A 27,974-nucleotide genomic window follows, 5' to 3' on the forward strand; every position below is an offset into this window, starting at 1 on the left:
GACTAGATTATTTGGAACATAATATCGTTGCGACATTAGTTGCAGGCGGAAGAAAGTTAGAGATTCATATAATGGACTATCCAAAAGTTCATAAGGACCAAAAGAAAAAGAGAACCCCATTTGTTTGTGATATTGATAACAAGTTAGTCACAACACATCAAGATGTGTATGACAGAATTATGACTTCCTCAATCATCATGCTAGAAGGATATGGAGCCTTTAAACTCTTAAACCGGCTAATAAAACATGATGAGAAGAAATGAGATAGAGAACATTTTGTTGTTCTCTAAATTAAACTTGGGGAGTAATAACTAAGTGCTAATAATGAGGCAGCATCAGTGATGACTTGACTGATGGTGGATCACCTAGCCTGAGGTCAAGATCAATGTCCTCCGTGGAACCACCCAGTTTGTATGAAGTAGTGAAACTATATTTATGAATGGAACATGCAGGTATAGGCAAAATCATGTTGCTTCTCTTTGAATGCATGGTCTCAGAAGCTGCCCCTACCGGCAAATATTCAGGATTATTTAACCAAGCTGGTGGATATGAGACCTTTCGCCCAGCTAATTCCTTGATTGCAGGAGAATAAGAGAGATGAGCGAAATTTGAATTTTCCTGAGAAAATATGACCGACTTACTACCAGAGGATTGTTTCTGAGGCTTTGAGACTCTAGGTTTAATTTGACTTTGTGAAAGAGGTTCGTTTTGTGATTGCTTGAGTTTGGCTCTATCCCTTCTATGGACATTCATATGACCACCTAGGGCTTGAGCAGACCTGAATTCTCTCTTACAAAATCTACAACCATAATATCTTGGAGGCCAAACAACCCTCCTGTAGTACTTTTCTGCAAAAGCTTCCTCTGAGGAGTAGTAATTCTTAAAAGAATTTCTCATGGTTGATGAACCCACAATTGTTTTTCACCAGTAGAACTCTGATGAATGTCCATCCATTTTATTTGACAAAGAATATTGAAAACAAGTCACATTTCATGAGATATAAATATTTACAAGGAACACTAGTTATATAATGGACAGAACGGGGAGTAATTAAAGGGTCGGGGTGATAGCGAATATACAAGTTCAAATTGAATGCACCAAACCTACTAAGGGATGTCTACGAGAGTTCATTGAACTATTAGAAGAAACACACAAATACAAAAAAAAGCTTAATTTTAAAAATAATAAGTCTTCTTTCCTGGTATTGGAGGTTCAGTCTAATACCTATAATTACTAGTCTGATTACTTTATCAGAGTTTACCTGCTTTCTAGAATTCCCTTTATAAATTACGGATACTTGTTTTGGCAAATTCCTCAAAGGGGTCATTTGATGGTCAGTTCATGGGAACTCTCGTACATTTGGAGCTCATGCAGGATATAAATATGTATTCTTGCTCAAAACAGAAGCGTTTGAAGAAATAAAGTACATATATAGGGTTTTGCTAACCTACAACACTAAGGTTGTAGGTTAGCATTGTACCCACTTTTTATTTGCCAAAAATTCTTAATTTTAGATTATCACTTTACCGATAGAATGGATTTTTTTTGTCATTTCCTGGAGAAATCTAAAAAGCTGTTCTTTCCACTCCATCTCTCCTGATTTGGACTCCTCTTCTTTATGAAAAACCAGACGATGGAATTTGCAGATCTATAGAGCACCAAAGCTAGAGAAATCTCCAGTTCTTTCCATTTTCACCCATTGCACCTTAAATCCAATAGATTTCTTCTTAATTTCATATTCCTCCTAACACTAATTCTCATTTTTTTTCCTTCTAACATTGCAACCTAGAGTGAATGTAATTTCATAAAGCAAATATACAGAAAGAAAATTAATAAGTTTGTCACAAAGAAATTTCTGATTCTAATCATACACGCCTGCCAAAAAAATACTTATGTTATTTACATATATCCATCACCAATTTTTCAATAAAATTAAAAGTATATTGAAACTAAAAAGAAATACAAATAAGCCACTAGCCAGTTGTGTAGTGGTAAAAAAATCAAAGTTAAAACCCTAAACCTAGCCGAAACCCTAATAGTTCTCCAACCTTTTTCACGGCGAGAATGGCCTCTCCGGCCACTGGACAGCCACCCATTGTGGCTGTCCAGGCTAATACAACACCACCAATGCAACCTATTCACCTTTTACCGAACCAAACTTATGCTACAGCTGTTATATCCCGCATTTTGTGCAATCGGATAATTCAAGACAATAGCGGGAAGACAACAAGCTAGGCCATATTTTTATTTTGCTAAGCATATGAATGGCTTATGAAGCATTTAGAAGCGGAATTAGTAAGAAAGGTTAAGGGCATAAAGGGAAATTCGCAATATGCCTCGTGGAATTATGGAGGAAGACGAAGGGTAAATTTGGAATTTGGAAAATAATTTTTCATGAATTGTATGACAAAAAAAAAGAGGAGTGGGCTAGGGTTTGGGCCATGTTGGCCGTCCACCCTACTTGATGGGCCAAGCCCATGTTGGATTAAAATTCATGGGATTAAAAGAAGACTAAGCCTTCTAAATAATCCCATAATCTTCTAGACATTTCAAGAGAAATTAAAGAGCAAGAAAGAAGGAGAAACCTCCCAAGGCCATTCGGCCCTTTGAGAAAACCGAAAAAAAAAAAAAAAGAGAGAGAAGAGAAGAGTTTCAACTTGTTTCTCCTAGCCAAACAATTCCTTGAAGGGTTCTTAACATAGTGAAGAGTTCTTTGGAGCAAGGGGAACACAAATCTTGACAAGTTTGCAATTGTAGCCAAGTGAAGATTCAAAGTAAAAAGGTAAGATTTGAATCTTTTCTTGTATATTATGAATGCTTAAGTGTGTTGTGGAGTATAAAGATGGATGAAATTCATGTGCTAAGAAGGTGTGTGTGTGTGGCCGTGACTTGCATGGCCAAGCCGTGAGTGTGTGTGTTGTATGTTGTGTTGCATGGAAGATTGAGTTAATTCCATGTTGTGTGTTGGTAATTGTTGTTATGGTAGGTTTTATGATGTGAAATAAAGATTTAATGGTTTGGAGAATTGAATGTTTGGTTGTGGACTTTATGTTACAAATAAAAACTTGATAATCTTAGAGAAGTTGTAGTAGTGCAAGGCTTGTTTTCGAAACTTATGCTAATTGAATATAATGCTCTTGCATGCATGGAAGATAATGAGACTAGTATGATATTGTTGGTGTATGAATTATTAAGTTGTTATTGCTTTTATTGAAGTTGGAAGGTCTTGAAGGAAGTAGTATATTGATTGAGTTGTTATAACGTATCTTGGATTGAAATTGGAAGTTGTTAGTATGGTTACGATATTATGATTGATAGTTTGGCCGGGTTGAATTCCCGGATTGTTGTGGATGAGAATTGGCCAAGATGATTTTTGGGAATGATGTATTTACGGGGGAAGTGCTGCCGAAATTTCGGTAGCCAAGTGTCATTTTAAGAATCCAATTCTAATTGCACTAATCAATGTTTGGTAAACATGACCAAATTGTAGATTTTGGCGGATTTGCAACCTTTGAATTTGGAATAGCATAAGGAGCGGAAAAAGGTATGTAAGGCTTCACCTTTCTTTCTTGGCATGTCTTAGATGTAATAGGCTTGGACACGGGCCTCGGGGACATTTCTATTCCTCGGAATCCGCACCTAAAGTTTCCCTTTTTCATTTAGTAGAATTGAATTAGAAATGGTGCGAATGTTGGAAAAACTTCCTAAACATCTAGAACTTGCGCGAATAGGACCCGATTACCTTAAGACCCTCACCGGTGACGTCATGAATTGTAATGTACGTAAATTTGGTACGCCGCCTCATTTGCCCCGAGGTGGGCCCATCGTTCCGGATTTTCCTTATTGTCCCATTTGGCTTATTTTCATTCTATAGTTAAGGAAAGCTTTCGGTTGTTATTCCGACTACTAAATAATAGTTGTTTTAACAAATCCATTGATTTCAAAGCATGATTCTTCTCCTCCGATAGCTAGTAAATGTTCTCCAAAGTGCCCGTATTTTCCCAGAATAAAGGTTTATGGCAAAGTAAGTTTTGCAACAATGACGATGAACATGTTCTACAATAACATGGATGATGTCAAGGAAGAAAATGGTTACATGATGAATACGACCATGATGATGCTATGAATAAAGGTTCCAAGTTCATGATTCCAGTGACGATATGAGAACGTTTAGCTATTTCTTGAATTCTCAACTCCATTCGTGAATAATGACTATTTTTAAAGATTCCAAGTATACGAAACGAAGTCTTATGATCCTGTTTTATGTTTTCTCACGACATTACTCTCTATTAAAAGTCTCGCCTTATATTAATCGTTCCTTCAAGGTGAGACAAGCGCCCATAGTTATTCCATAATATAGTCGGAGGTTCCCGACCTTACGTCACTCCGATGGGTACATGATTTTCTTGGGCTCTCCTGCATGCTTATATGACATATGTTTATGAAAAATGTATATGTACATGGGGTGGGGGAAGGGATACATGGGGGAAATGGGAAGGGAACCATGTTTCATTGCCACCTGGTCAGCTGGCTTATCATCCCGGACGCGGGATTTATGGGCGAGCCGGAGTATTTCGGCGCAATGTGGGCGAGCCGACGCTGTTCGGTGCTATGATACTACATGATACACTATGACTTGCTATGATACTACGCGATACACTATGACTTGCTATGATACTACATGATACCCTATGACTTGCTATGATACGATACCATACATTAAGATATGACATAACATAAGTTCTATTTTCTATATCTATGAAAAGAAATGTTTTTTTCTAAAAAGGAAAAACAAGCATGCATGGTATCCGGCCCGAAAGGGGTGTTCCTATGCACAGGTTACTCTCTTGTCTCAGTATATATATATCTATGACCCCATGATATTGTTATTCATAATCTATGCTCCTGTTTATGTTATTTTCCATGTCTTACATACTCGGTACACTATTCGTACTGACGTCCCTTCTTGTGGACGCTGCGTTTCATGCCGCGCAGGTCAGCAGGTAGCCGGATTTGATCCCTAGGAGTTCCCTCAGCAGCATTTTTGCAGCGCTCCAGTTGTTTCGGAGCCCCAGTTTCTTGGTACTACTTTTGTGTATATATTCGGGCACGATAGTACTCGGCCCTTCCTATGTATATGTGTACTATGTTTAGAGGCTCGTAGACAGATATGTACAGTAGATATTTTGTACTCCTGATTGTCCCCGTCGCTGTATAGTATGATTGCAAAGCTTATTAGCCTATGTTTATAATTGTGCTGCTAATGTTAATGCTTAGTGTAATCAAAAGGAAAAAAAAATGGTATAGTTCATACGGCCCACTCAGTAACAGAGGTAAAAAGATAGATAAGGGGTGCACGGTACAAGTATCGGGTACTCGTCACGGCCCTAGTTGGGTCGTGACAACAGCCCTTAATCCAACAACTTCTAATACTACGTATAGTCCTACACTAACCATGAAAAAGGTCACATATTTGCATGGAGAGCCCATGGTAGTATGGGAAGAAGAGGAGATTGAGCAGATGATTATCAAGGAAAAACTACAATATGCTGTCGTTGGGAAATTCTCATACGGATGGCCTGACGTGAAAGAATTGAGAACCTTAATTCCAAAACAATGTGGTTTGAAAGGAGAATGTATTATTGGTTTGCTGAGCAATAGGTATGTTCTAATACGTGCTTCTTCTCTAGAAGATTACTTGACCTTATTGTCCAAACCTGCATATTACATTACGTATAAGAGCTGGTCTTATCCCATGCGTACTTCAAATGGGATCCGTGGTTTGATCCAGAGGAGGAAACGAAGATTGCAATTGCATGGATATCTTTCCCATCATTACCTCCAAATTATTTTGTGAAAGAAGCAGTTTTTTCACTAGCATCTGCTGTTGGAAAGCCCCTACAAGTTGATATGGCCACAACTAATAAAACCAGGCCAAGTTGTGCGAGAGTGAAGGTAGAAGTAGACTTGCTTGGAGAATTCCCAAAGAGAATCAATATAGGGATGAAAAAGAAGAGTACTGGGGAGATTGTGGATAAATGGATAAAGATCAATTATGATTATGTTCCTAAGTATTGCAAAAGCTTCAAACTTCAAGGGCATAATGAGCAAGATTGCTATGTCATTCATCCAGAATTGTATCCTAAGGATGAAGAACAAAGTTCAGACAAAGAACAGGAGGAGAAAAGTAAGGAAGATCAAACGAAGAATAAGGAGTTAAACAATGCAAAAAATAGCAGATCTGGAAACAAGGGGTCTAATGCTGACACAATGAAAGGGAAGGAAGCAGTAGACAAGGTGCAGCCTCCAGAGGTTGATGATAATGATGGATTCAAGGAGAAGAAAGGAAAACAAAGGAATAAGAGGCATTTTCATAGAGGTAAATACGATGAAAACTCTTGGAGACCGAAGGAGAATCAAGCGTTGCAAAATAATCAATATGCAAACCTTTGCGAAGAACACGGATGAGGATATAGTAGACTTGGTGATATGCAGAAGTCTTCAGATGGAAGGATGGTAGAAGCAAAGGTTTTTGAGGCTGCTAATCAGATTGTTATAGTGCAGCAAATTGTAAATACTAATGATAAAGGCAAGGAAAAGCAGATGGAAGAATCCAATCAGGTGGAGAGGATATCAGCAAAGGCATGGATTGAGCAGAACTTTGGTAAACAACTCAATGATAAAGGGGAGATTATGTCTCAACAGGTGTCTAAGATGAACACAAATACTGCAGTTAGACAAGAGAAGGAACATGAATCAGAAGAAATAGGTGACACCTTAATCCATAAGAACTTGGAGAAAGGTATGGAAGAAGATAAATAAGGTGAAGTGCTGCAGGAGGATGCAGTTCAAGATGAGGGATTGGAGGAGAATGAAGAAAAAGAAAAGAATGCAGAACAAGATGAGACTCCTATATCAGATCAGGGAGTAGAAGAGAATGAAGAAAAAGAAGGAAAAGAAGTCACAAGGCCACCAAGTAAAAAGGCTGTCAATTTGCTTGTAGAACAAGTAGAGAGTGCACATCATGAGAAACAAGATGAGGCACATGCTGATCTCAATAGCCAAGATGAGGAAGATTTAACTCAGAACATTGATGATATAGCACAGCAGGGAGATTTATCTCCTAGAAGTGTGCGAAATTAAGCCAGGCAACAAATAAACAAAAACACATCGAAGCACCAGGTATTCAGTACGCGGGAGTTTCAACAAGGAGGAGTAAGAACAAAACCAATAATTGTCAATGATAGACAAAGCTTTATTTTGGAATATTAGGTCAGTTAACACACAGAAATCTTTTGAGAGGTTAATTGATCTAAAAAGGAGACATCATTATTCTATTATAGGCCTAATGGAACCTTTTCAGGATCCTATTGCTATTGAAGAGTATAGAAGGAAGTTAGGCTATCAAAATTGTAAGGTGAACTGTTCAGGAAAGATTTGGATCTTTTGGACAGATGAATGGCTTGGTGTAGTTATATCTGAATCAGAACAACAAGTTACTCTGCAGCTAACTCACTCATCCTTGAATCAATCAGTGCTGGTGTCAGTAGTTTATGCTAAGTGTGCTAGAGATGAGAGGGAAGAGTTGTGGGAAGCTATGGTGGAGTTAGCAAATCAGCATGACCTTCCTTGGATAATAGGAGGGGACTTTAATGTCATAGTCTCTGATGAGGAGAAGCAAGGTGGTCTTCCAGTCTCATCCAATGAGACATTAGATTTTTCTACCTGTATACAAAGTTGTGGTTTGATTGATGTAGGATTCACTGGAAGCAAATTCACCTGGTGGAATGGGAGAACTGAAGAGGAGTGTATTTTTAAAAGGTTAGATAGAATACTGGTGAATCAGCAAGTGCTAGATATCATGCCATCTACAGCAGTGACTCATCTGATTAGACATGGTTCTGATCATGCACCACTACATCTTGAGTGTAATAGCAATGCTCATCATATTGTCAAGTCTTTTAAGTTTCTCAACTTCTGGACAAATCATCATACATTTATGGAGGTGGTAAAGGAGAACCTGATGGCTTGACTTACGCCGGAAATCCATTTTATGTATTTCATCACAAGTTGAAGAAACTTAAAAATCTTGGTTCAATGGAGTAGGAACACTTGTGGGAATATTTTTCGAGCGGTTGCCACTATAGAAGATACTATAAAGGTGAAGGAGTTGCAATTTCAAAATAATGCTTCAAGGGAGAATAGAATGCGATTACATCGAGCACGAAATTTGAACTAACCAGATTTTTACACTTGGAGGAGGAGTATTGGAAACAGAAAGCTGGTATGAAATGGTTCAATGATGGAGAAAGAAATACAAAATTCTTCCATTCATATGTGAGGGGAAGGAGGAATAAATTGACTTTGAAAAGAATACAAGATCTAACTGGTACATGGCTGGAAAATGAAGTAGATATTGGGTATGAGGCAATCAGGTTCTTTCAGTCAGAGTTTAGTGAAGAAAACTCAGGAGGGGATTATGCATTGTTGAAAAATATCCCTAAGCGATAGCGAAGAATAACAAAACGGTATGGAAGAGTTGCCGGCTGAAAGTGAAGTAAAGGAGGTTGTGTTTTCACTCAATGGCGACGATTAACTAGTGGGCACGATGGATTCACGGGACTTTTTTATCGAAGTGTTGGGAGATTATCAAGTTAGATGTGGTTCAAATGGTTAGAGCTTTCTTTTGTGGATGCGAGATACCACAATTCATCACACATACTAACACTGGTTTTATTGCCAAAAAGGAGGTGATTAATAATTTCGGTGATATGAGACCTATCGGTCTCGGCTCCTTTTCAAACAAGATCTTTTGTCAAAAGTACTTTACAAAATAGATTGACAAGGATTCTTCCTCATATTATCTCTAACAACCGGAGACGGGGATTTGTGAAAGGAAGGAGCATTGCGAGAAAATGTATTGCGGCACGAGAGATCATCGAGGATATTAATTTGAGAGCTAAACATACTAATGTGGTCATAAAATTAGACATGGACAAGGCATATGATTGGCTTTCCTGGATTTTTTTTGACTAAAGTATTAAGACAGTTTGGCTTTGGAGAGGTTCTCATTGATTTGGTATGGAGATTGCTCTTAAACAACTGGTATTCAATTTTAATCAATGGTCAAAGTCAAGCAGGAGGGGTAAAACAAGGTGATCCACTTTCTCCTACATTGTTCATTATAGCAGCAGAGGTCTTAACAAAGAGTCTAAATAAACTGCATGAGAAGCCAAGTTTTATAGGCTATGGAATGCCAAAATGGAGTCCTCAAATCAATCATTTATCATATGCGATGATACAATCTTATTACGTTACAGGGATGGATATTCATTAAAGAAAATGATGAAGAGGTTGAGGAAGTATGAGAAGGCTTGAGGACAAGCGGTAAATGCGATAAAAGGCTTTGTTACTATGTTCATCACAAGGTATACGCGAGTTAATAGCGAGGATTAAAAGATACATTAATATGAGAAATGGATCCTTTCCTTTCACATATTTAGGATGTCCGTGTTTTATGGAAGAAGGAAACTGAGATATATTATGAGGATTTGATCACAAAAGTGATGAAAAGGATTATGTCTTGGCAAAACGGACTTTTATCTTTTGGAGGTAGATATGTCTTTGGTTAATCATGTCTTTCAAACCATGCCGGTATATCTACTATCGGCTATGAATACTCATACGGGGTGATAAAGAAACTTCATAGGATATTTGCCAAATTCTTTTGGAGCAATACGTGGGGTGAAAAGCAAGCATTGGGTAGCATGGGACAAATTATGCTTACCAAAAGATGAAGAAGGGATTGGTCTTAGATCACTAAGCGATATCTCCAATGCACTATTTACTAAGTTGTGGTGGAATTTCGGATGTGGAAGAAGCTTATGGAGTAGCTACATGATTAACAAATCTTGCAAGAAATGGCACCCTACTATGGCGGTAGATAGAGGAGGATCACACACTTGGAGGAAGATGGTGAACATAAGAGATGCGGTTGAGCCACAAATATTTTGGTATTTGAGAAATGGAACTTCAAGTTTGGTATGAGAATTGGACAAGGCTTGGGGCACTATATTATATCATACTTGATGTTGCTAGAGAAGAAGAGATAGAGGTTAGGCGGTTTGTGGAAAATGGCCAATGGAACATAGAAGCTGTTAACGGATACTCTAGATCGAAATTGGCTCGACATATCAAGGATAATATCAAAGTTCCGGATGGTGAAGAAGATGATGAACCATATTGGATGTTGGAAACAAATGGCAAATTCTCGATTAAATCGTATGGGAATTTCTCAGGCATAAAGAGAGCAAACAAACCAGCTATAGGCTCATGTGGGAGAAAGGGTTGCCAATAAAGATAAGCTTTTTCATGTGGAGGGTGTGGAAAGGAAGAATCTCTACAGATGATATATTGAAAAGGATGATGATCAATATACCATCAAGATCTTTGGTCTTTGTGAGGATCATAAGGAGAGAGCACTAGCTCACTTATTTCGACATCTTCCATAGGCATGTCAAGTTATGGAAGTTTTTTGCTTCTTGTGCAGGTATTCCCGCTGATGGAGTTGGTCTACATCAAATGATCATGGCATGGTGGACTGCTGAGCCAAAGCCAAAATTGCATCCTTTCTATAGAGCAATGCCAGTAGTGATCATGTGGTCATTATGGAAGAGAAGAAATTCCATTAAGCATGGAGGATCAGTTACTCTCTACAGACTGAAACAACAAGTACAACACATCATACACCAACTGGCAAGAAAGAGATTTCCATGGTTGCGAAATTTATCTAATGAGTGGGAAAATATGCATCAAGCACCTTAGTAGATATAAACTAAGAGTTTATTATGCTAAGGTCTTTGTGAAAATGCCACCTTTAGGGAGATTAAAATGTAATACGGATGGGGCATGCGAGAGGCAATCCTGGGATCGGTTCATATGGTTTACGCATCGAGAGATAGCTATGGAGATTTGGTGTATGCGAAGCACAACAAATAGGAATAGCAACAAACATGGAAGCTAAAGGCGAAGCCATAAAACGAGTATTTGAAGTTCTGCAAGAACACAACATTCAACAAGTTCAAATGAGAGCGATTCACTTGTCCTTCAAAACATCTTACAAGATACATGGATCACTCCATGGGAATTGAGAAATCGATTGAAGAGATCAAACGGACATGATAACGATACGGTGCGGATTAATCATATTTTCGGGGAAGGCAACAAGCTAGCAGACTTTCTAGCAAATCAAGCTTTTGATCATGCAGAGATCAAAGTACATGATTTTCTACTCATGCCACCAGAAGGAAGAAGAATTCTCAACATGGACAAATCACAACTTCCTCAACTGAGGATCAGAACAAGGAGGATTCGGCGAAATTGACAATCAACAATGATACTACATATATGGATAATCATATGGTGTGTGCACGATTTGAACTAGCATCAGGTTGATACATCAAGATCACAAAGGGCATACTAGCTTAGGCATACGGGATAGGGCGGGGAGGACGATTTCTTAATTTTTTGATATTAGCTAGTTCATATTTTAGACATCTTGTAATTGACTATATTTTACATTATGCAATTATGAATAAAAGGTTCTAACAGGCCTGGCCTGTTAGAGCAAAGTTTACTTAAAAAAAAAAAGTTGTGTAGTGGTGATTTTTATTAATAATCAGAATTCAAAATGTGATTATATCATGTATAAAGAAAGAGCTAGCTATTATGAGAAAAATGAAGGATATAAAGTATACTAATACTATCTATGAAAGCCAAAATTATTATTTGATCTCTTTGTGATTCCACCCTCCTGCATGGATGTCTGATCTTCTCTTCAGGGTTGTTCAAAGATTTATTCTCAGCAATATGACAATGACCACAACAATGATGCTTCTTGTCCTCGTGATCATGTTTGCCATATCTGTTTAGTTATGATTCTCATAGCAGGATAGTGATGCTTATTATTGTTCAAAATCTTCCTTGCTTGAGTTGGTAAGTTTGTGCATCTGTTAAGAAATAATCTTCCATGATTGTCAAAAGATAAATTAGCAATACAGTCTGCCAAAGCATTCTATTGCCTGAAGATGTGTTGCATATGAACCAAACAGTGTTGAAAAAATCTTAACCTGATAAATTTTTATAACGTGTTAACCATGACTAAAGAATCTGTTTCCTAATCGCATAATGATACAGTGTGCTAGAGCTTCAGTGATTGCCACTACTTTAGCTTCAATATTTGTTGTTTCATGAATCTCTTTAGTGCATATAATGATCTCCTTTATGATTTCTCAAGCAAAATCCACAAGAGCTTCTTCTTGGATTTCCCCTAGATTTATATTACATTTTGTAACATCAACTACAGGTGGTGTCCAAGAGATCAACATGTAGTGAAGTTTAGGCTTGCAGTTCTTTAGGAATTCACTAGTGCTTTCCAGTTTGTAGGAATCTGTTGAGTCTTTGAATATGTAATTCTCACCAACTGTTAGACACATGTGTTTACTTGATATACCAACCTGCTAGAAGGCATGTTCTTTCCATGTTTTATGCAATTTCTCCTCATCCATAGTTGCCAAATGATTAATACCGGTATAACAGTCATGATACTTTTGGGAAACATGGTGCTTTCCACCATTTTATGTTCATTTATGATAATTGAAATCCCTCAGTTTGTTGACCTACAAAATTAGCAAACCACCTCCACAACCTTGCAAATGTGGAGAAGGTAAGAGAAAGATGAGATATCATTTCCTGTTCTAGACTGCGCAGCACCAACACCTTGAGCTCAAACTAATTCTGATATGATTCAAAACATCATCCATGTGAACTCTAAATTTCCAAGCTCTCCAGGGAAAAAATAGCAGTTTGAAAGGCAGTTTCCTGCTCTATATACATATGTATAACTCCCCATTTTACTCTTTTTGCCATATATATTCCCCAGAACTCTTCGCTGATAAAGATCCCACTTTTCTTTAGTATCCACCATGGTTTATCAAAAGTGTTTTTGTCAGTAGGATGTTTTATAGTCTTCTTCACTATGTGTTGAACAATGTCATCTGGTCATAATCTTTGAGCTATTGCTGATTCTAGCCTTCAGTACTTGCAAAAGGTTGCACTACTACTTATTCATCATCTTCTTCTTCAGGAAGAACATGATATAAGCCCCTCCAGGATGTCTAGTTGTTAAACTAGAAACTTCAATCTCCTCCCTTGATTTGCCACCAAATCTGGTGCTCTATAAGATCTCTCACCTTTACCATCTTCGTCCATATTGTAGATGCACCTTTGTCTTGTGAAATTAATGGTTGAAGTTTCTTCCAGTATAAATTAATCATGTATGAACCCCATAGGTGGTTTACTTCTGAGGTTCCACCACAGTTTACAAAATAAGGCATTAGATACATTAGATTAAGACCTGAACCAAAGCCTGCTTCCTCCTTTGGTAAACATAGTGTATCCCATTTAAACCCAATGTATGTTGTTCTTATCAACTGTATTGTTCCTGAAAAAACCCAGCAAACATCGTGTGTATCTGTCTTATCACACCAATAGGAGGATTCAAAGCCGATAATGGATGCATTGGCATGCCTTGAAGTACATGAGTAATCAGAACGGCCTTTCCCCCAAAAGATAGCATCTTTCCTTGCCAAGCCTAAATTTTCTTTCCAGCCTTCTTAACTATAGAATCTGTCACACCCCAACCTTCGTCAGGGTGTGACGGGCACCCGACTCTCATCAGAGTCAAGCGAACCCTTAAACGTCAACTCAAATTTTTTTTTTTTAAAACAAGAATTGAAAATTTTAAATGAAATACCAAAATCGACACGTAGCTCGAGGCATCTCAAAACATGATATATATACATACGACATAAAACAAGGCGAGCCAAAAGGGCCTCCGCCATTTCGTACAACAAAATAATGGCCGACACGGCCAAACGAACCTGACTCCCACACTCGTTCGCGACTTCTAAAGAGTATGACCGCAAATATATACACAAAATTATACCAAAACAGAACAGCCTCGGAGCAAGAGAAGCTGTCTCGACTCTCAATACCGGCCTTCCCTAGCGGTGAGTCACCGGTCGCGTCCACGAACTGCGGGCATGAAACGCGACCCCCGAAGAAAGGGGTCGATGCGGAATATGTACCGAATATGTAAAGCATCACCGAAGCAAGAAATAGGAGAGTTCAACAAGAAACAAGTTTAGATTACACCGAAAAAGTACAACGAAAGCAAGTTTAGGTTACCCGACACGAACTAAATGTTTAAAAAATAGTCCTTCGGACGGCCGCTTCCGCCTAACAATAATAATAGTGGCCCTTCGGCATTGCCGCTTCCGCATAATGATAATGATGATGATAATAATAATAGTAATAATAATAATAATAATAGTAATAATAATAATGGTAATAATAACAACATTAATCTCCTTCGGGTGTGCGGGCCCGAAGATATACGTCTATCCCGGCCCCACGTCGGACATGCCGGCCCCGACGTAAAATAATGGCCCTTCGGGCATGCCGGTCCGACATACGTCTATCCCGGCCCCATCGGACATGCGGCCCCGGCATCCTAGCCCCTTCGGGCATGTCACTCGCGGCATACGGCTACCCCCGCCCCATCGGGCATGCCACTCGCGACATAATACTAATCCTAGCCCCTTCGGGCATATTAATAATAGTAATAATAATAATAAAATATCGCACCCCCTTCGGAGTGGTTTCTAAAAAGTTTTATAAAATATCACACTCCCTTCGGAATGGTTTTGTACGCACCCCCTTCGGAGTGGTTTTAGAAAAGCCTTAAAAAAATAATATATCACACCCCCTTCGGAGTGGTTTTAAGAAAGCTTTTAGAAAATAATATATCACACCCCCTTCGGAGTGGTTTATGGAAGTTTCAAGGCGATTCGATTACATTCCGGCAAGTTACGGACATTTAAGCATTTTTCCAACAAGTTATAAGCATTCTAGTTCAATCGCACTGAATGAATAGTGCTCAATTTCAGAATCGAGTTTCGATGAACAGAATAACCTCCGAGGCCCAAATTCAAGCCTAGTACACCTAGATCATGCCATGAAGAGGAAACAGAAGGCTTTACATACCTTTACGGTGCCTTACGCTCGCTTGAGCTCAATTCCCGTTTCGTCCGAATCCGCAAATGGTCACTTTTACCAAGCTTACTATTCATGAGAGTTAGTATTTCAATCTTGGTTTCTATTTGGCTACCGAAATTTCGGCAAAGACTTCCCCTATAAATACGACACCCCCGAGATCCAACTCGGCTCAAAACAACCAACAACAACCCAACAACGACATCAATAACATCAATAAACACTATAAAACACATACGAACATAAATAGTTTTTCTTTCAACATAATACTTCAACTTCCATTCTAACTTCACACTTTTCATCCAATATCGACATTTTCATATTTACCTACTAATTCAAGACCATTCAAATATATTTCAACACATTCCTCATTATTCCACAAAATGTACAAAATTCCCATCAAATCATAATCCATCCAAAACTTCCAATTTTTCAACATAAGTTTCCATAGCACATTTTTGTCTTCCAACTTCATTAACAACAACCAAGGTTTGCATTTTACAATTCCATTTTCATAATTACATAAATCTTCCATAATATTACTAAGCTTCCGGCAACAACTCAACAATGGTTTTTCATGCAAGTTTTGACTCATATTCTTCCATTTACAACACAAAACTACATCAACACAATCAACACGCTAACTAATTTAATTCATATTCCATTACTTGTCCATGCACCCCACGGCTACAATATCCTTATGCACAACACACAAGTTTTTCATGCTTTTCATTCATTTCCACATACTACAACACATATCTATCTTCCATAACATGAGAAGAACAAAATTCTTACCTTTTCTTGAATTTTCAACTTTCCGCAAACGGAGTTCTTTCTCCAAACCAATTATACTACGTCGAAGAGCACCTCAAGCTTGTTACTAATTCAAGAAGAACAAGATTTTTAAGGCAAGAATTAAGGCTCCAAAATTTTTCTTCTTTTTCTTTCTTTCTTTTCTCCTTTGGCCGTAGGCCCTTTCTTTTTTTTCTTGATTTCTCTCTTGATTTCTTGAAGTTTCTAAGGGAAGGCATGTATATATACATGCTCCCTTAATTGGTCACATGCATAATTCATGGAAATTTCATGAATTTCTTGGTGGGTTTGGGCCTATGATGGCCGGCCACCCCATTGTTTTTGGGCCCAATTTTTCTCTTTTTTTTTTTTTGAGCCCAATTAGCTAAGATTCGTATTTTGCAAATTCCCGAAACAAATTTCCAAGATTCCAATTTTGCCCTTGGCCCTATAACTTGGCTACTTAACAACTTCATGAAACAAGTTTTCAAAATTCCGATTTTGTCCTTATCCTTCCTTGATAATTCCACCCCAATATTTTTCATGAACAATACACACATTCATTAATTCAAATCAACATTTAACCTCATCCCATACAATTCGAGGTTATCTCCAAATTTTCAAATACGCGAAAATGCCGGATGTAACATCCTCCCCCCCTTTAGAACATTCGTCCTCGAATGTTAAATTAGCCTTATAGGTCTTACAAGTAATTTGGGGAAGGTTCTTTAAGAAACAAAGACGTATAAATCATCCATCGATTAAAACAATCAACTGCGGAATTTAAATTACACCGGTGGTGCATCTGCGGTGCCTCGGGACACGGTCTCCGCCTAGTGCATAGATACGATGTGGGGTCCCGCACCGGGACTAGGTGCTCTACCTCGCCCCTACCTCGACCGGAAGAAGTCCGAGGTCCCCCGTCCCGGGGCTCTTACCGAAGGTGACGACGCGGCTACCGAATTTGCGAGTGAACAGCATGGCCCACTCCGTGGGGGCACTCTCTAGCATAGTGCGTCGGATCACCACAAGTATAACACACTCCCCGACGGCATTGTCCCACGTGACGCCTCCCACAATTCGCACATCGAGGAGGGGGCATCGCCTCTTGCCCCGACCACGCCTGCTGCTGAGACCCTGACGCATGGGAAAAACTCTGTCCCTGCCGGGGGAATGTCTCTCTACCCCGCTGAGGTCCACGAACCGTGAAGGTGCACTATACCGGGGTCCTTCTCACTCGTGGAACCCTTACCCCCGACCTTTCCGTCCCGGCCCTCTTGGGGCCGGCCGCCACTCGGCTCGAAGTAGCCTCTCGTTGGCGTTTGCGATCTTCTGCCCCCTGTGCGTAAGCTTGGATGCGAGCTATATCTATACCCGGCTGCATTGCCACTGGCATACACATCTCCTGCAACTCTGAGTCCAATCCCGCTACATACCGAACTCTATCCTCCATTTCCGCACAATAGTGGGGGCATACACAGCTAAGGAGTCGAACTCCACACTATACTCTCTCACCGTCATACCACCCCCGTCGCAAATTAAGGAATCCTGTCAACCTTTGCTCGTCTCAACTCGGGTGGCATATAGTGACGTAAAAGGCATCCGAGAATTCCCGCCACGTCGGCGGAGGGCGTCCACCTCTCGACAATCTCCATGATCGATACCGCTTAATGGCTATGCCTCGTAACCTCGTAGGCGGCTAGCTCAACGACTCCGTAGCCGACGCCTTCATTATATTCAAAGTACGCCGCATACCGTCTATAAACTCCCGAGGATCGATTAGGGTCCGTGCCCTTAAACTCGGGGGACTCAATGTAAGAAAATCCCGTGCCCCGCCACTAGCAGCCCCCTATCGGGATACTCGTAACTCCTACTCGTTGTCCGGCCCCGAGTAGCAAGCATCTGAGTCAACAAACGGATAGCGTCTTTCATCTCTCTAATCTCCTGACGCTGGGCATCTGATTGAGAAACCGGAGATTCTGATGCTGGTGTTGGAGCTGGAGCTGGGGCTGGATCAGGTGCCCCTCTTAGCTCGTCCTCGGCGACGGGGAGGTGGGGAGGACTCCGGGCCGGATGCGTATTCCAAAGATAAGTCCGAGCTCTAGTAGACACGGGGGCTTGGCTAATCGCATCGTCCCCAACCGCTTTGCCCTCTCAGGGGCCGCCGTCGCTTTACCTTTCTTAGGCGGCATTACTGAAAGCACACAAAATCATTAAATTAGGGACTTTATGTACAACACCGCTCTATACGCACGATCTACACCCTGAAAGAAAGAATGACACCCTATTAATGTCTCGTAGCTTCCTCGTTTATAGATGTGGTGCACAACACACCGATAAACAAGACTCTACTAGACACGGTCTGCGAACATGCCGAGGACCGACCCGCTCGATACCACTTTGTCACACCCCAACCTTCGTCAGGGTGTGACGGGCACCCGACTCTCATCAGAGTCAAGCGAACCCTTAAACGTCAACTCAAATTTTTTTTTTTTTAAAACAAGAATTGAAAATTTTAAATGAAATACCAAAATCGACACGTAGCTCGAGGCATCTCAAAACATGATATATATACATACGACATAAAACAAGGCGAGCCAAAAGGGCCTCCGCCATTTCGTACAACAAAATAATGGCCGACATGGCCAAACAAAGAACCATGACTCCCACACACGTTCGCGACTTCTAAAGAGTATGACACACGCAAATATATACACAAAATTATACCAAAACGGAACAGCCTCCTCGAGCAAGAGTGGGCTGTCGACTCTCAATACCGGCCTTCCCTAAGCGGTGAGTCACCGGGTCGCGTCCCCGAACTCTGCGGGCATGAAACGCAGCCCCCGAAGAAAGGGGGTCGCATTTTAATATGTACTGAATATGTAAAGCATCACTGAAGCAAGAAATAGGAGAGTTCAACAGTAAACAAGTTTAGATTACACCAGAAAGAGTACGACAGAAAGCAAGTTTAGGTTACCTGACATGAACTAAATGTTTAAGTAAAATAGTCCCTTCGGACGGCCGCTTCCGGCCTAACAATAATAATGGTGGCCCCGCCGGGCATTGCCGCTTTCCGGCATAATGATAATGATGATGATAATAATAATAATAATAATAATAATAATAATAATATAGTAATAATAATAATGGTAATAATAACAACATTAATCCCCTTCGGTGCGCCGGCCCGGCCTACGTCTATCCCGGCCCCATCGGACATGCGGCCCCGACGTAAAATGATGGCCCCTTCGGGCATGCCGGTCCGACATACGTCTATCCTGGCCCCATCGGACATGCTGGCCCCGACATCCTAGCCCCTTCGGGCATGTCACTCGCGGCATACGGCTACCCTGGCCCCATCGGGCATGCCACTCGCGACATAATACTAATCCTAGCCCCTTCGGGCATATTAATAATAGTAATAATAATAATAATATATCACACCCCCTTCGGAGTGGTTTCTAAAAGTTTTATAAAATATCACACTCCCTTCGGAATGGTTTTAAAAAAGTTTTACCCACACTTCGGAGTGGTTTTAGAAAAGCCTTAAAAAAAATAATATATCACACCCCGCTTCGGAGTGGTTTTAGAAAAGCCTTAGAAAATAATATATCACACCCCTTAGAGTGGTTTATGGAAGTTTCAAGACATTCGATTACATTCCGGCAAGTTACGGACATTTAAGCATTTTTCCAACAAGTTATAAGCATTCTAGTTCAATCGCACCGAATGAATAGTGCTCAATTTCGTAATCGAGTTTCGATGAACGAATAACCTCCGAGGCCCAAATTCAAGCCTAGTACACCTAGATCATGCCATGAAGAGGGAAACGAAGGCTTTACATACCTTACGGGTGCCTTACGCTCGCTTGAGCTCAATTCCCGTTTCGTCCGAAATCTACAAATGGTCACTTTTACCGAGCACTATTCATGAGAGTTAGTATTTCAATCTTGGTTTCTATTTGGCTACCGAAATTTCGGCAAAGACTTCCCCTATAAATACGACACCCCCGAGATTCAACTCGGCTCAAAACAACCAACAACAACCCAACAACAACATCAATAACATCAATAAACACTATAAAACACATACGAACATAAATAGTTTTCTTTCAACATAATACTTCAACTTCCATTCTAACTTCACACTTTTCATCCAATATCGACATTTTCATATTTACCTACTAATTCAAGACCATTCAAATATATTTCAACACATTCCTCATTATTCCACAAAATGTACAAAATTCCCATCAAATCATAATCCATCCAAAACTTCCAATTTTTCAACATAAGTTTCCATAGCACATTTTTGTCTTCCAACTTCATTAACAACAACCAAGGTTTGCATTTTACAATTCCATTTTCATAATTACATAAATCTTCCATAATATTACTAAGCTTCCGGCAACAACTCAACAATGGTTTTTCATGCAAGTTTTGACTCATATTCTTCCATTTACAACACAAAACTACATCAACACAATCAACACGCTAACTAATTTAATTCATATTCCATTACTTGTCCATGCACACCCATTTTTCTACAATATCCTTTGATGCACAACACACAAGTTTTTCATGCTTTTCATTCATTTCCACACAATAATACAACATATATATATCTTCCATAACATGAGAAGAACAAAATTCTTACCTTTTCTTGAATTTTCAACTTTCCGCAAACGGAGTTCTTTCTCCAAACCAATTATACTACGTCGAAGAGCACCTCAAGCTTGTTACTAATTCAAGAAGAACAAGATTTTTAAGGCAAGAATTAAGGCTCCAAAATTTTTCTTCTTTTTCTTTCTTTCTTTTCTCCTTTGGCCGTAGCCCTTTCTTTTTTTTTCTTGATTTCTCTCTTGATTTCTTGAAGTTTCTAAGGAAGGCATGTATATATACATGCTCCCTTAATTGGTCACATGCATAATTCATGGAAATTTCATGAATTTCTTGGTGGGTTTGGGCCTATGATGGCCGGCCACCCCATTGTTTTTGGGCCCAATTTTTCTCTTTTTTTTTTTTTGAGCCCAATTAGCTAAGATTCGTATTTTGCAAATTCCCGAAACAAATTTCCAAGATTCCAATTTTGCCCTTGGCCCTATAACTTGGCTACTTAACAACTTCATGAAACAAGTTTTCAAAATTCCGATTTTGTCCTTATCCTTCCTTGATAATTCCACCCCAATATTTTTCATGAACAATACACACATTCATTAATTCAAATCAACATTTAACCTCATCCCATACAATTCGAGGTTATCTCCAAATTTTCAAATACGCGAAAATGCCGGATGTAACAGAATCATAGTAACATATCTTGTTCCTGATGTAGAAGATATAACATCCCAAATATATGAAGGGAAAATTACCTTGTCTGATCTTAGTTACTGCCTTAATTCTTGCAATAATTCTAGTTGATACCTTTTCATGAACATAGTAAACACTCTTCTCCAAATTAATCAACTGCCCAGATACAGATTCACAGTTCTTCAATACTTTCACCATTAGCTTCACGAATACCTTATCTACAAATGTTAATAAGATAGTATCATCAGTATAGGACATATGATTGTTAGCATGACTCCATTTGGGTAATCCAAAACCTATGAAATATGTCCTTTCATTCAATGCATTTAGACTCCTTGATAATGCTTCAGCAGTAAGAATAAAGAGAGTTAGTAATAAAGGATCACCATGCTTCACTCCTCTTGAGGGCTTGCAAAAAACATGAGCCTGTCCATTCATCAGTGTTGAATACCAATTATTGGACATCAGTCGATAAACCAGATCAATCGCTATCTTATAAAAGCCAAATTTCTCAAGACTTTCGTGAGAAAAAGACAAGATAATCTACTATAAGATTTTGTCTTATCTTTCTTTATCACAACATTAGATGATTTGGTTCTCAACCTTATGTCCCTTATGATTTCTTGAGCCAGTAGAACATTCTCCCAAATTGTTACGCCCCTCGTCTTCGTCATACTAGAACTAATGATTTTCTAGCCGAGTATGTCTTGAGAATGGGGATCCGTGCCCGAATTTTGGGATATAAAATGTTGTACTCCGTGTACAAATGTATCAGTAGGTATTACGGTAAATTATGGAGTTAGAAGCTAAACAGATCGAATCGACGAAATCTAAACTGAATCATTAAATTTTGCAGACACCAGTCACTGCCGACGGGTTGTCGACATGTCGACAGACCATCGCTGTGCACTGTCTCTGTGTTTCTGTAATCAGAGATTTGCAGGCGTAAGTCAACGGAGCAAGTTGAAAGACCGTCGACACGTCGACGGGTCATCGACCCGCTCATCGAACCGCTTCACTAGAACTTTCCAGTTCTAGTTATAAATAGATGAACCATGCTCTTATTTTTTCAGATTTCACTCTCCCCACAAGTCTTGAAAGCTCTAGAATATTCCCTCCATCATACTAAAATAAATTCAAGGTAAATCAAAGATCAAACACCAAGAATCAAGTGTAACAAGTGTATCAGTGTTCACTAGGGTTAATGAAAGCTTGGAATTGAAGTTAGTGTTGTCCTCAAGTGGAGTATCTTCCTCCAAAGTTCATTCGAATGACTTGGATTAAGAAAGAAAATAGAATATGAAGCTTAAATGTGCAAATAGTGGTATTCTTGAATAGAACTTGACATGAATCATAGTTCTTGATATGCTAGGAGCATAATCTTGTTATGAATGATATTAAGAATGTTGAAGAAGTATCATATATGAATGAGTATGACGTTGTGTTGTATTTATGGTGGTGGATGACCTTGAAAGGGAATTTTGAGAATTGGATAATGCTTAACTTGGTGAGGATTATTGATTTTGATATTATGGGTGTGGTCATTTAGGTTTGGGAGTTGTTTATTGTATAGGGAAAGTTGTAGAAACAAAGGAGGTGTTGCCCGATTTTCATTAGCTCTTTGTCATTTAGTTTAGACCTAAGTATGCTTCTAGTAATCTAATGTAGTACAAATTTCCTTGAATGTAGAGTTGTGAGCTTGGAAGGAGACGTAAAAGTATGTAAGGCTAGTCCTCTTCTTAGGCATGACTTCTATAGTATGATTTCCTTTCAATATTTCCATGACTTTCTTACACTCTAGAAATTACGAGTCTATGATTGTTAAGAGCTTCTTATGATACAAAGATAAGAGATGAGCTATGATAATGATGACTTTAGTCATAGAAATTCTAAGCTTATGAAAGGATGCTATTATGAGACTAATGATTTTGATGTATGATGTCCATGATTGTTATTCATTATTGATAGTCTCACCTGATAATGCTAGTTCCTTCGAGGTGAGACATGATGATTATGATTGTTCCATAAGATAATCGGAGGTTACCGACCTTACGTCACTCCGATAGAGTTATAGCTATTACTTGAGCTCTTATGCATACTTCATGTTGAGTGTATAATGATGATTACACCGTGCCTTGATGGCCGGGCAGCACCGCTAAGGCGGGTGGCTTATTACACCGTGTCTATATGGCATGGGCAGACACCACTAGTGGGCGGCATGAGATGATTACCCCAGACGCGGGAGGCCCAGACGTGGGCTAATGATGTTGTTGATTCAGACAGTTTATGTAGATATATGTGATATGTTCTAAAGGTAAAAGTGAGCATGCATGATTCTGCCGCAAGAGGCAAGCAGTTACAGTTATCCTTCCTTCTTATGCTTTCTATATTTCCTTATAACGTCATCATATATGCCTTACATACTTAGTACATTGTTCGTACTGACATCCTTTCTTTTATGGACGCTGTGTTCATGCCCACGGGTAGACAGGGAGACGGCACAGACGCTTTAGGAGCTTATTCGGCGGTTACGGGAGCACTCCAATACTCTCGAGTCAGCACTTGGCAGGTATATTCTTTGTGTACATATTTGAGGCATGGCGGGGTCCGGTCCCGTCCTTATGACTTCAGTACTTCAGTTAGAGGCTCGTAGATACTTGTATGTGGGTTGTAGATGTTATGAGACTTCTTCAGTAGGGTTGTTCACGATTTTGGTTAAAACCAAAACCAACCCGAAAATTTAACCAAACCGAATAAAAAAACCGACATTTGGTTTGGTTTGGTTTGATTTGGTTTGGTTTTAAATTTTAAAAATCGATAATATTTGGTTTGGTTATGGTTCTATTAAAAAATAACCGAATAAATAACCGAACCAAACCACGATAAATTATACATAAATTTTATAATTATTTATATGTATAATATTAGTTTTTCATAAATAATTATAAATATTTTATACCTTTTAATCATTAATTTGATTTTGGGTCTACTTATTTCACATGATTGTTTAAGGTCCGTGCTTTTAAGAATATGTCCAAGCCCATGTCTTTAAGTCTTTTAACTCTTTAAGTGTTAAGTGTAAACCTACTAGAAGAAGCTCACATTAGAGTCTAATGTCTTTAACTTAAATTTTTAGCCTTTCTTTGTCAGCTATTTGATTTTAGGTTGTTTCTTCTTCTTTTTTCCGAATTTATACCTTTCTTTTTCTTGTGCGAATGGGTCCTAAACTTCTAATATTTTTCATATGAAAAGGATAGAGGTTGTAGATTTGGAGGTTCCTATAGAATCTTGATACTTCGGTAACATCGGCTTTTGCAAAGTTTCAAGCACATGGTAGTGCCACGATACTTCTTCCGTAGGGGTAATCTCGCAAAAAAACAGAAAAGAACAACTCCTTGTAGTCGAGACCCTAGCCTTGGGGATAATGATAGAAAAACATCTGAAGTTTGGGATCATTACACAATTTTTTTAATAAAATGGGAGAATTGAGGGCAAAATGCAAGTCTTGCCCCAAAGTTTGGGATCATTACATAAAGTTTTTAATTTCATATATTTTTTGTTTTAATTTTAGGTAGTCTTTATGTTTAATTAATATGTATGTTTGTAACAACAACTAAAAGCTCCTATGCTCTACTTTATTTCCAGGTATGTGTATTAAGATGACAAAAATGGTGCAGCCACTACTAAGTTTTTAGCTCTATGTAATAGTTTAGCAACTTTGGGCAACTTGAGTCCTACACTATCACTAATAGTGAAAATGTCTTTATGATTTATGTTCCACCTTAAACTATAAATAAAAGTTATCTTTTGAACAAAAAAAAAAGACATGTCTTTTTCAACTTTTTAATGTTTCTTGATAAGTCCCATGGTTGCTAGTCATAAATCAAAAAATCGAATCAAACCGAAGCAAAAAGACAATAACCAAACCGGTGGTTATTGTTTTATTTGATTTGGTTTGGTTATGATTTTAGACATTTAAAAACTAGCTAAATTGGTTTGGTTATGGTTTTAATCAATAACCGACCCAAACTGAACCATGAACACCCCTATTCTTCAGTGTATATTTTGTACATCATTTTGTAGCCTCGTGGGCTTATGCATACATACATGTTTTGGGAGACTTGGAAATTGGTTTATAACAAGATCTATGTTGGAAATGATATATGTCCAGGTTGAGTATGACAGATAGCACGATGAGTGGTGCTCGGTAGTCAGCTCCGGGTACCAGTCATGGCCCCCTAGTTGGGTCGTGACATCTTCGATATAAAAGATGACAGGATGCAAAAATACTTGGAGAAGATTCAGGTGGTTCTACACCGGTTCAAAGAATGAACTATGCAATGAGCCGAGGGAACAAAATACGGCGAAGGCGAATAGCTGCTTAAGGTTCTTTGGTAGGAACAGATGAATTTAACTCGGGTACTATGGTCCAGTTGATGAACTCCGTTGTTGAGAGAAGCCACGCCAAAGTCAACATGGCAACTTTAACCTGGGACTGGCAAAACAAGTACATAGACTACCTGGCTGAGGGGAAATTACCAGCAGATCCTAAGGAATCACAAACTCTTAGGACCAAGGCAGCAAGTTATAGCCTAATCGAAAGAAAATTATACCGACGTTCATTTTACGGTCCTTTAGCCAGGTGCCTAGGGCCCGGAGAGATGGATTATGCAATGCGTAAGGTCCATGAAGGGACCTGTGGTAATCACTCCGGAGCTGAGTTATTGCTTTGGAAGCTAATTCAAGCCTGTTACTACTGGGATCATATGGAAGAAGTCACAAAGAATTTTGTTCGGAAATGTGATTGATGTCAAAGGCACGCCCCAATGATCCATCAACCAGGGGAATTGCTTCATCCGGTATTGTTCCCATGGCCATTCATGAAATAGGGAATGGACATTGTCGGCCCTTTGCCTTAGGCACCAGGTAAGGCTCGTTTCATTTTGTTATGACTGACTATTTTTCTAAATGAGTTGAAGCACAAGCTTTTGAAAAGGTATGGAAAAAGGAGGTTATCAACTTCATATAGGATCACATCATATGCCGGTTCAGCATTCCGACTGAGATCACATGTGACAATGGTCGACAATTCATAGGCAACAAAGTCAATTATTTCCTTGAAGGCTTAAAGATCAAGAAGATAATGTCCACTCTGTATCATTCGAGTGTAAACGGATAGGCAGAATCAACGAACAAGACTATTATTCAGAACTTGAGGAAACGGTTGTATGAATCCAAAGGCAAGTGGAAAGAAATCTTGCCAGAAATACTCTGGGCTTATAGGACGACTTCGAAGTTGAGCACCGGTGAGACGCCGTTTTTCTTGGTGTATGGAGCGGAGGCGTTGATCCCAATTGAACTCGGAGAGCTGAGCCTAAGGTTCCAATAAGCCACAGAGAATTCAAATGACGAGGAAATGGCAGTAAAATTTGACTTCACGGAGGAACTATAAGAAACCGCGCTAGTCCATCTAGCAGCACAGAAACAACGAATGGGCAGGTATTACAACCAAAGAATGAACCTTCCGCACTTCCAAATCGGGGACTTAGTCCTTCAAAAAGTCACATTACACACAAAGAACCCTCACGAAGGGAAGCTTGGTCCGAATTGGGAAGGGTCGTACAAGGTAATCGGAATAACCTACAAAGGCTCGTACCAACTCGAGTCGGAGGATGGCCAACAACTGCCAAGCAATTGGAATATAGCACACTTGAAGAGATATTATTGTTAAGGTATGGCCCGTACCCTCTTCGTGAATTTTTAAACTTTTTGTTTCGATCACGCTGAAATTAAGCCGAATGAAGTCGAGAAGATTAGATTTAGGCCTGAAAACACGTGTTGCACTCTTTTTTCCTTAGCTCGATTATGTCCCGAAGTGGGTTTTCCGGTAAGGTTTTTAATGAGACAACAACGTAAAGCGTGTTACCTTAATGGAGAAGACTAGCCAAGTGCTGGGACAGGGGACTGCTCGGTATCAACGATAGTGTTTCAGTTCTCATACTTCAAGCACAAACACTAGGGGACTATCATATAAGCCCAACGAGGCCAAATCAATTGTTTATTATTTCTTTGAAAATCATGCATTAGGATTTGTTGTAAGGACCAAACGACCGAGTAAGTCATGCTCGGGTAGTCTATTTTTATTACGGCAAAGACAAATTGGATGCCCCCTAGGCAGTTGTACCATATAAGTTTGTATAATGAAAAGAACACTTCGGAATAAGCTTTGCATGTATTGAAATAAATTACTATTACGCGAATATCAACTTCACATTCATAAGTCCGTTTTATGTCTAAATTCACGAACAATCATGAACTAGGGACTATCTCTAAACAATCAACAAACGAAATAAGGGTTCGGCTTCAAATAAATTCTAAGCGAATTGAGCCCAACTCGTACACGAAGGCTTTGAAAGTCCCAAGTAAACTTAGCCCAAGGAAAAAGACTAAAAAATGCTTAAGTCTAAAAGGTTGGAAATGTCAACCCAAATGCTCGAAGTGATTTGGAGATGTCCGAATTCGCGAGCATAAAATATGCATAGTCACCAATAGATAAAACCCTCGGTGCAAAACTCGCTTGTTTTCAAAGGTGACTTACCTTAAACAACGAACTCGTGTAAAGATCAGCCAAGGTCGAGCCTAACTTATACTTGAATGGGATATTAGTATGAATATATTTTGTTCAAGTAGACATTAAGTAAACAATGTTTAAAATGTCAAAAAATGAGAATATCGGCTTTTAAAGACATCGGTGAAACA

The 27,974-nt window shown here is 39.2% G+C and overlaps 2 protein-coding genes across 2 annotated transcripts; one reads left to right on the forward strand and one right to left on the reverse strand.

Annotated features, from left to right (window-relative positions):
* Positions 1 to 318: 318 nt before the first annotated feature.
* LOC132066043 (probable transcriptional regulator RABBIT EARS) lies at positions 319 to 897 on the reverse strand. Its single transcript, XM_059459442.1, has one exon. It carries the CDS (start codon positions 895 to 897, stop codon positions 319 to 321), a length of 579 nt encoding a protein of 192 aa, XP_059315425.1.
* Positions 898 to 7,240: 6,343 nt separating this feature from the next.
* On the forward strand, positions 7,241 to 8,032 carry LOC132066044 (uncharacterized). Its single transcript, XM_059459443.1, has one exon. The coding sequence runs from the start codon at positions 7,241 to 7,243 to the stop codon at positions 8,030 to 8,032; it is 792 nt and encodes a 263-aa protein (XP_059315426.1).
* Positions 8,033 to 27,974: the final 19,942 nt, after the last annotated feature.

The sequence above is a fragment of the Lycium ferocissimum genome, chromosome 8 (genome assembly GCF_029784015.1).
Source record: "Lycium ferocissimum isolate CSIRO_LF1 chromosome 8, AGI_CSIRO_Lferr_CH_V1, whole genome shotgun sequence".
NCBI lineage: Eukaryota > Viridiplantae > Streptophyta > Magnoliopsida > Solanales > Solanaceae > Lycium > Lycium ferocissimum.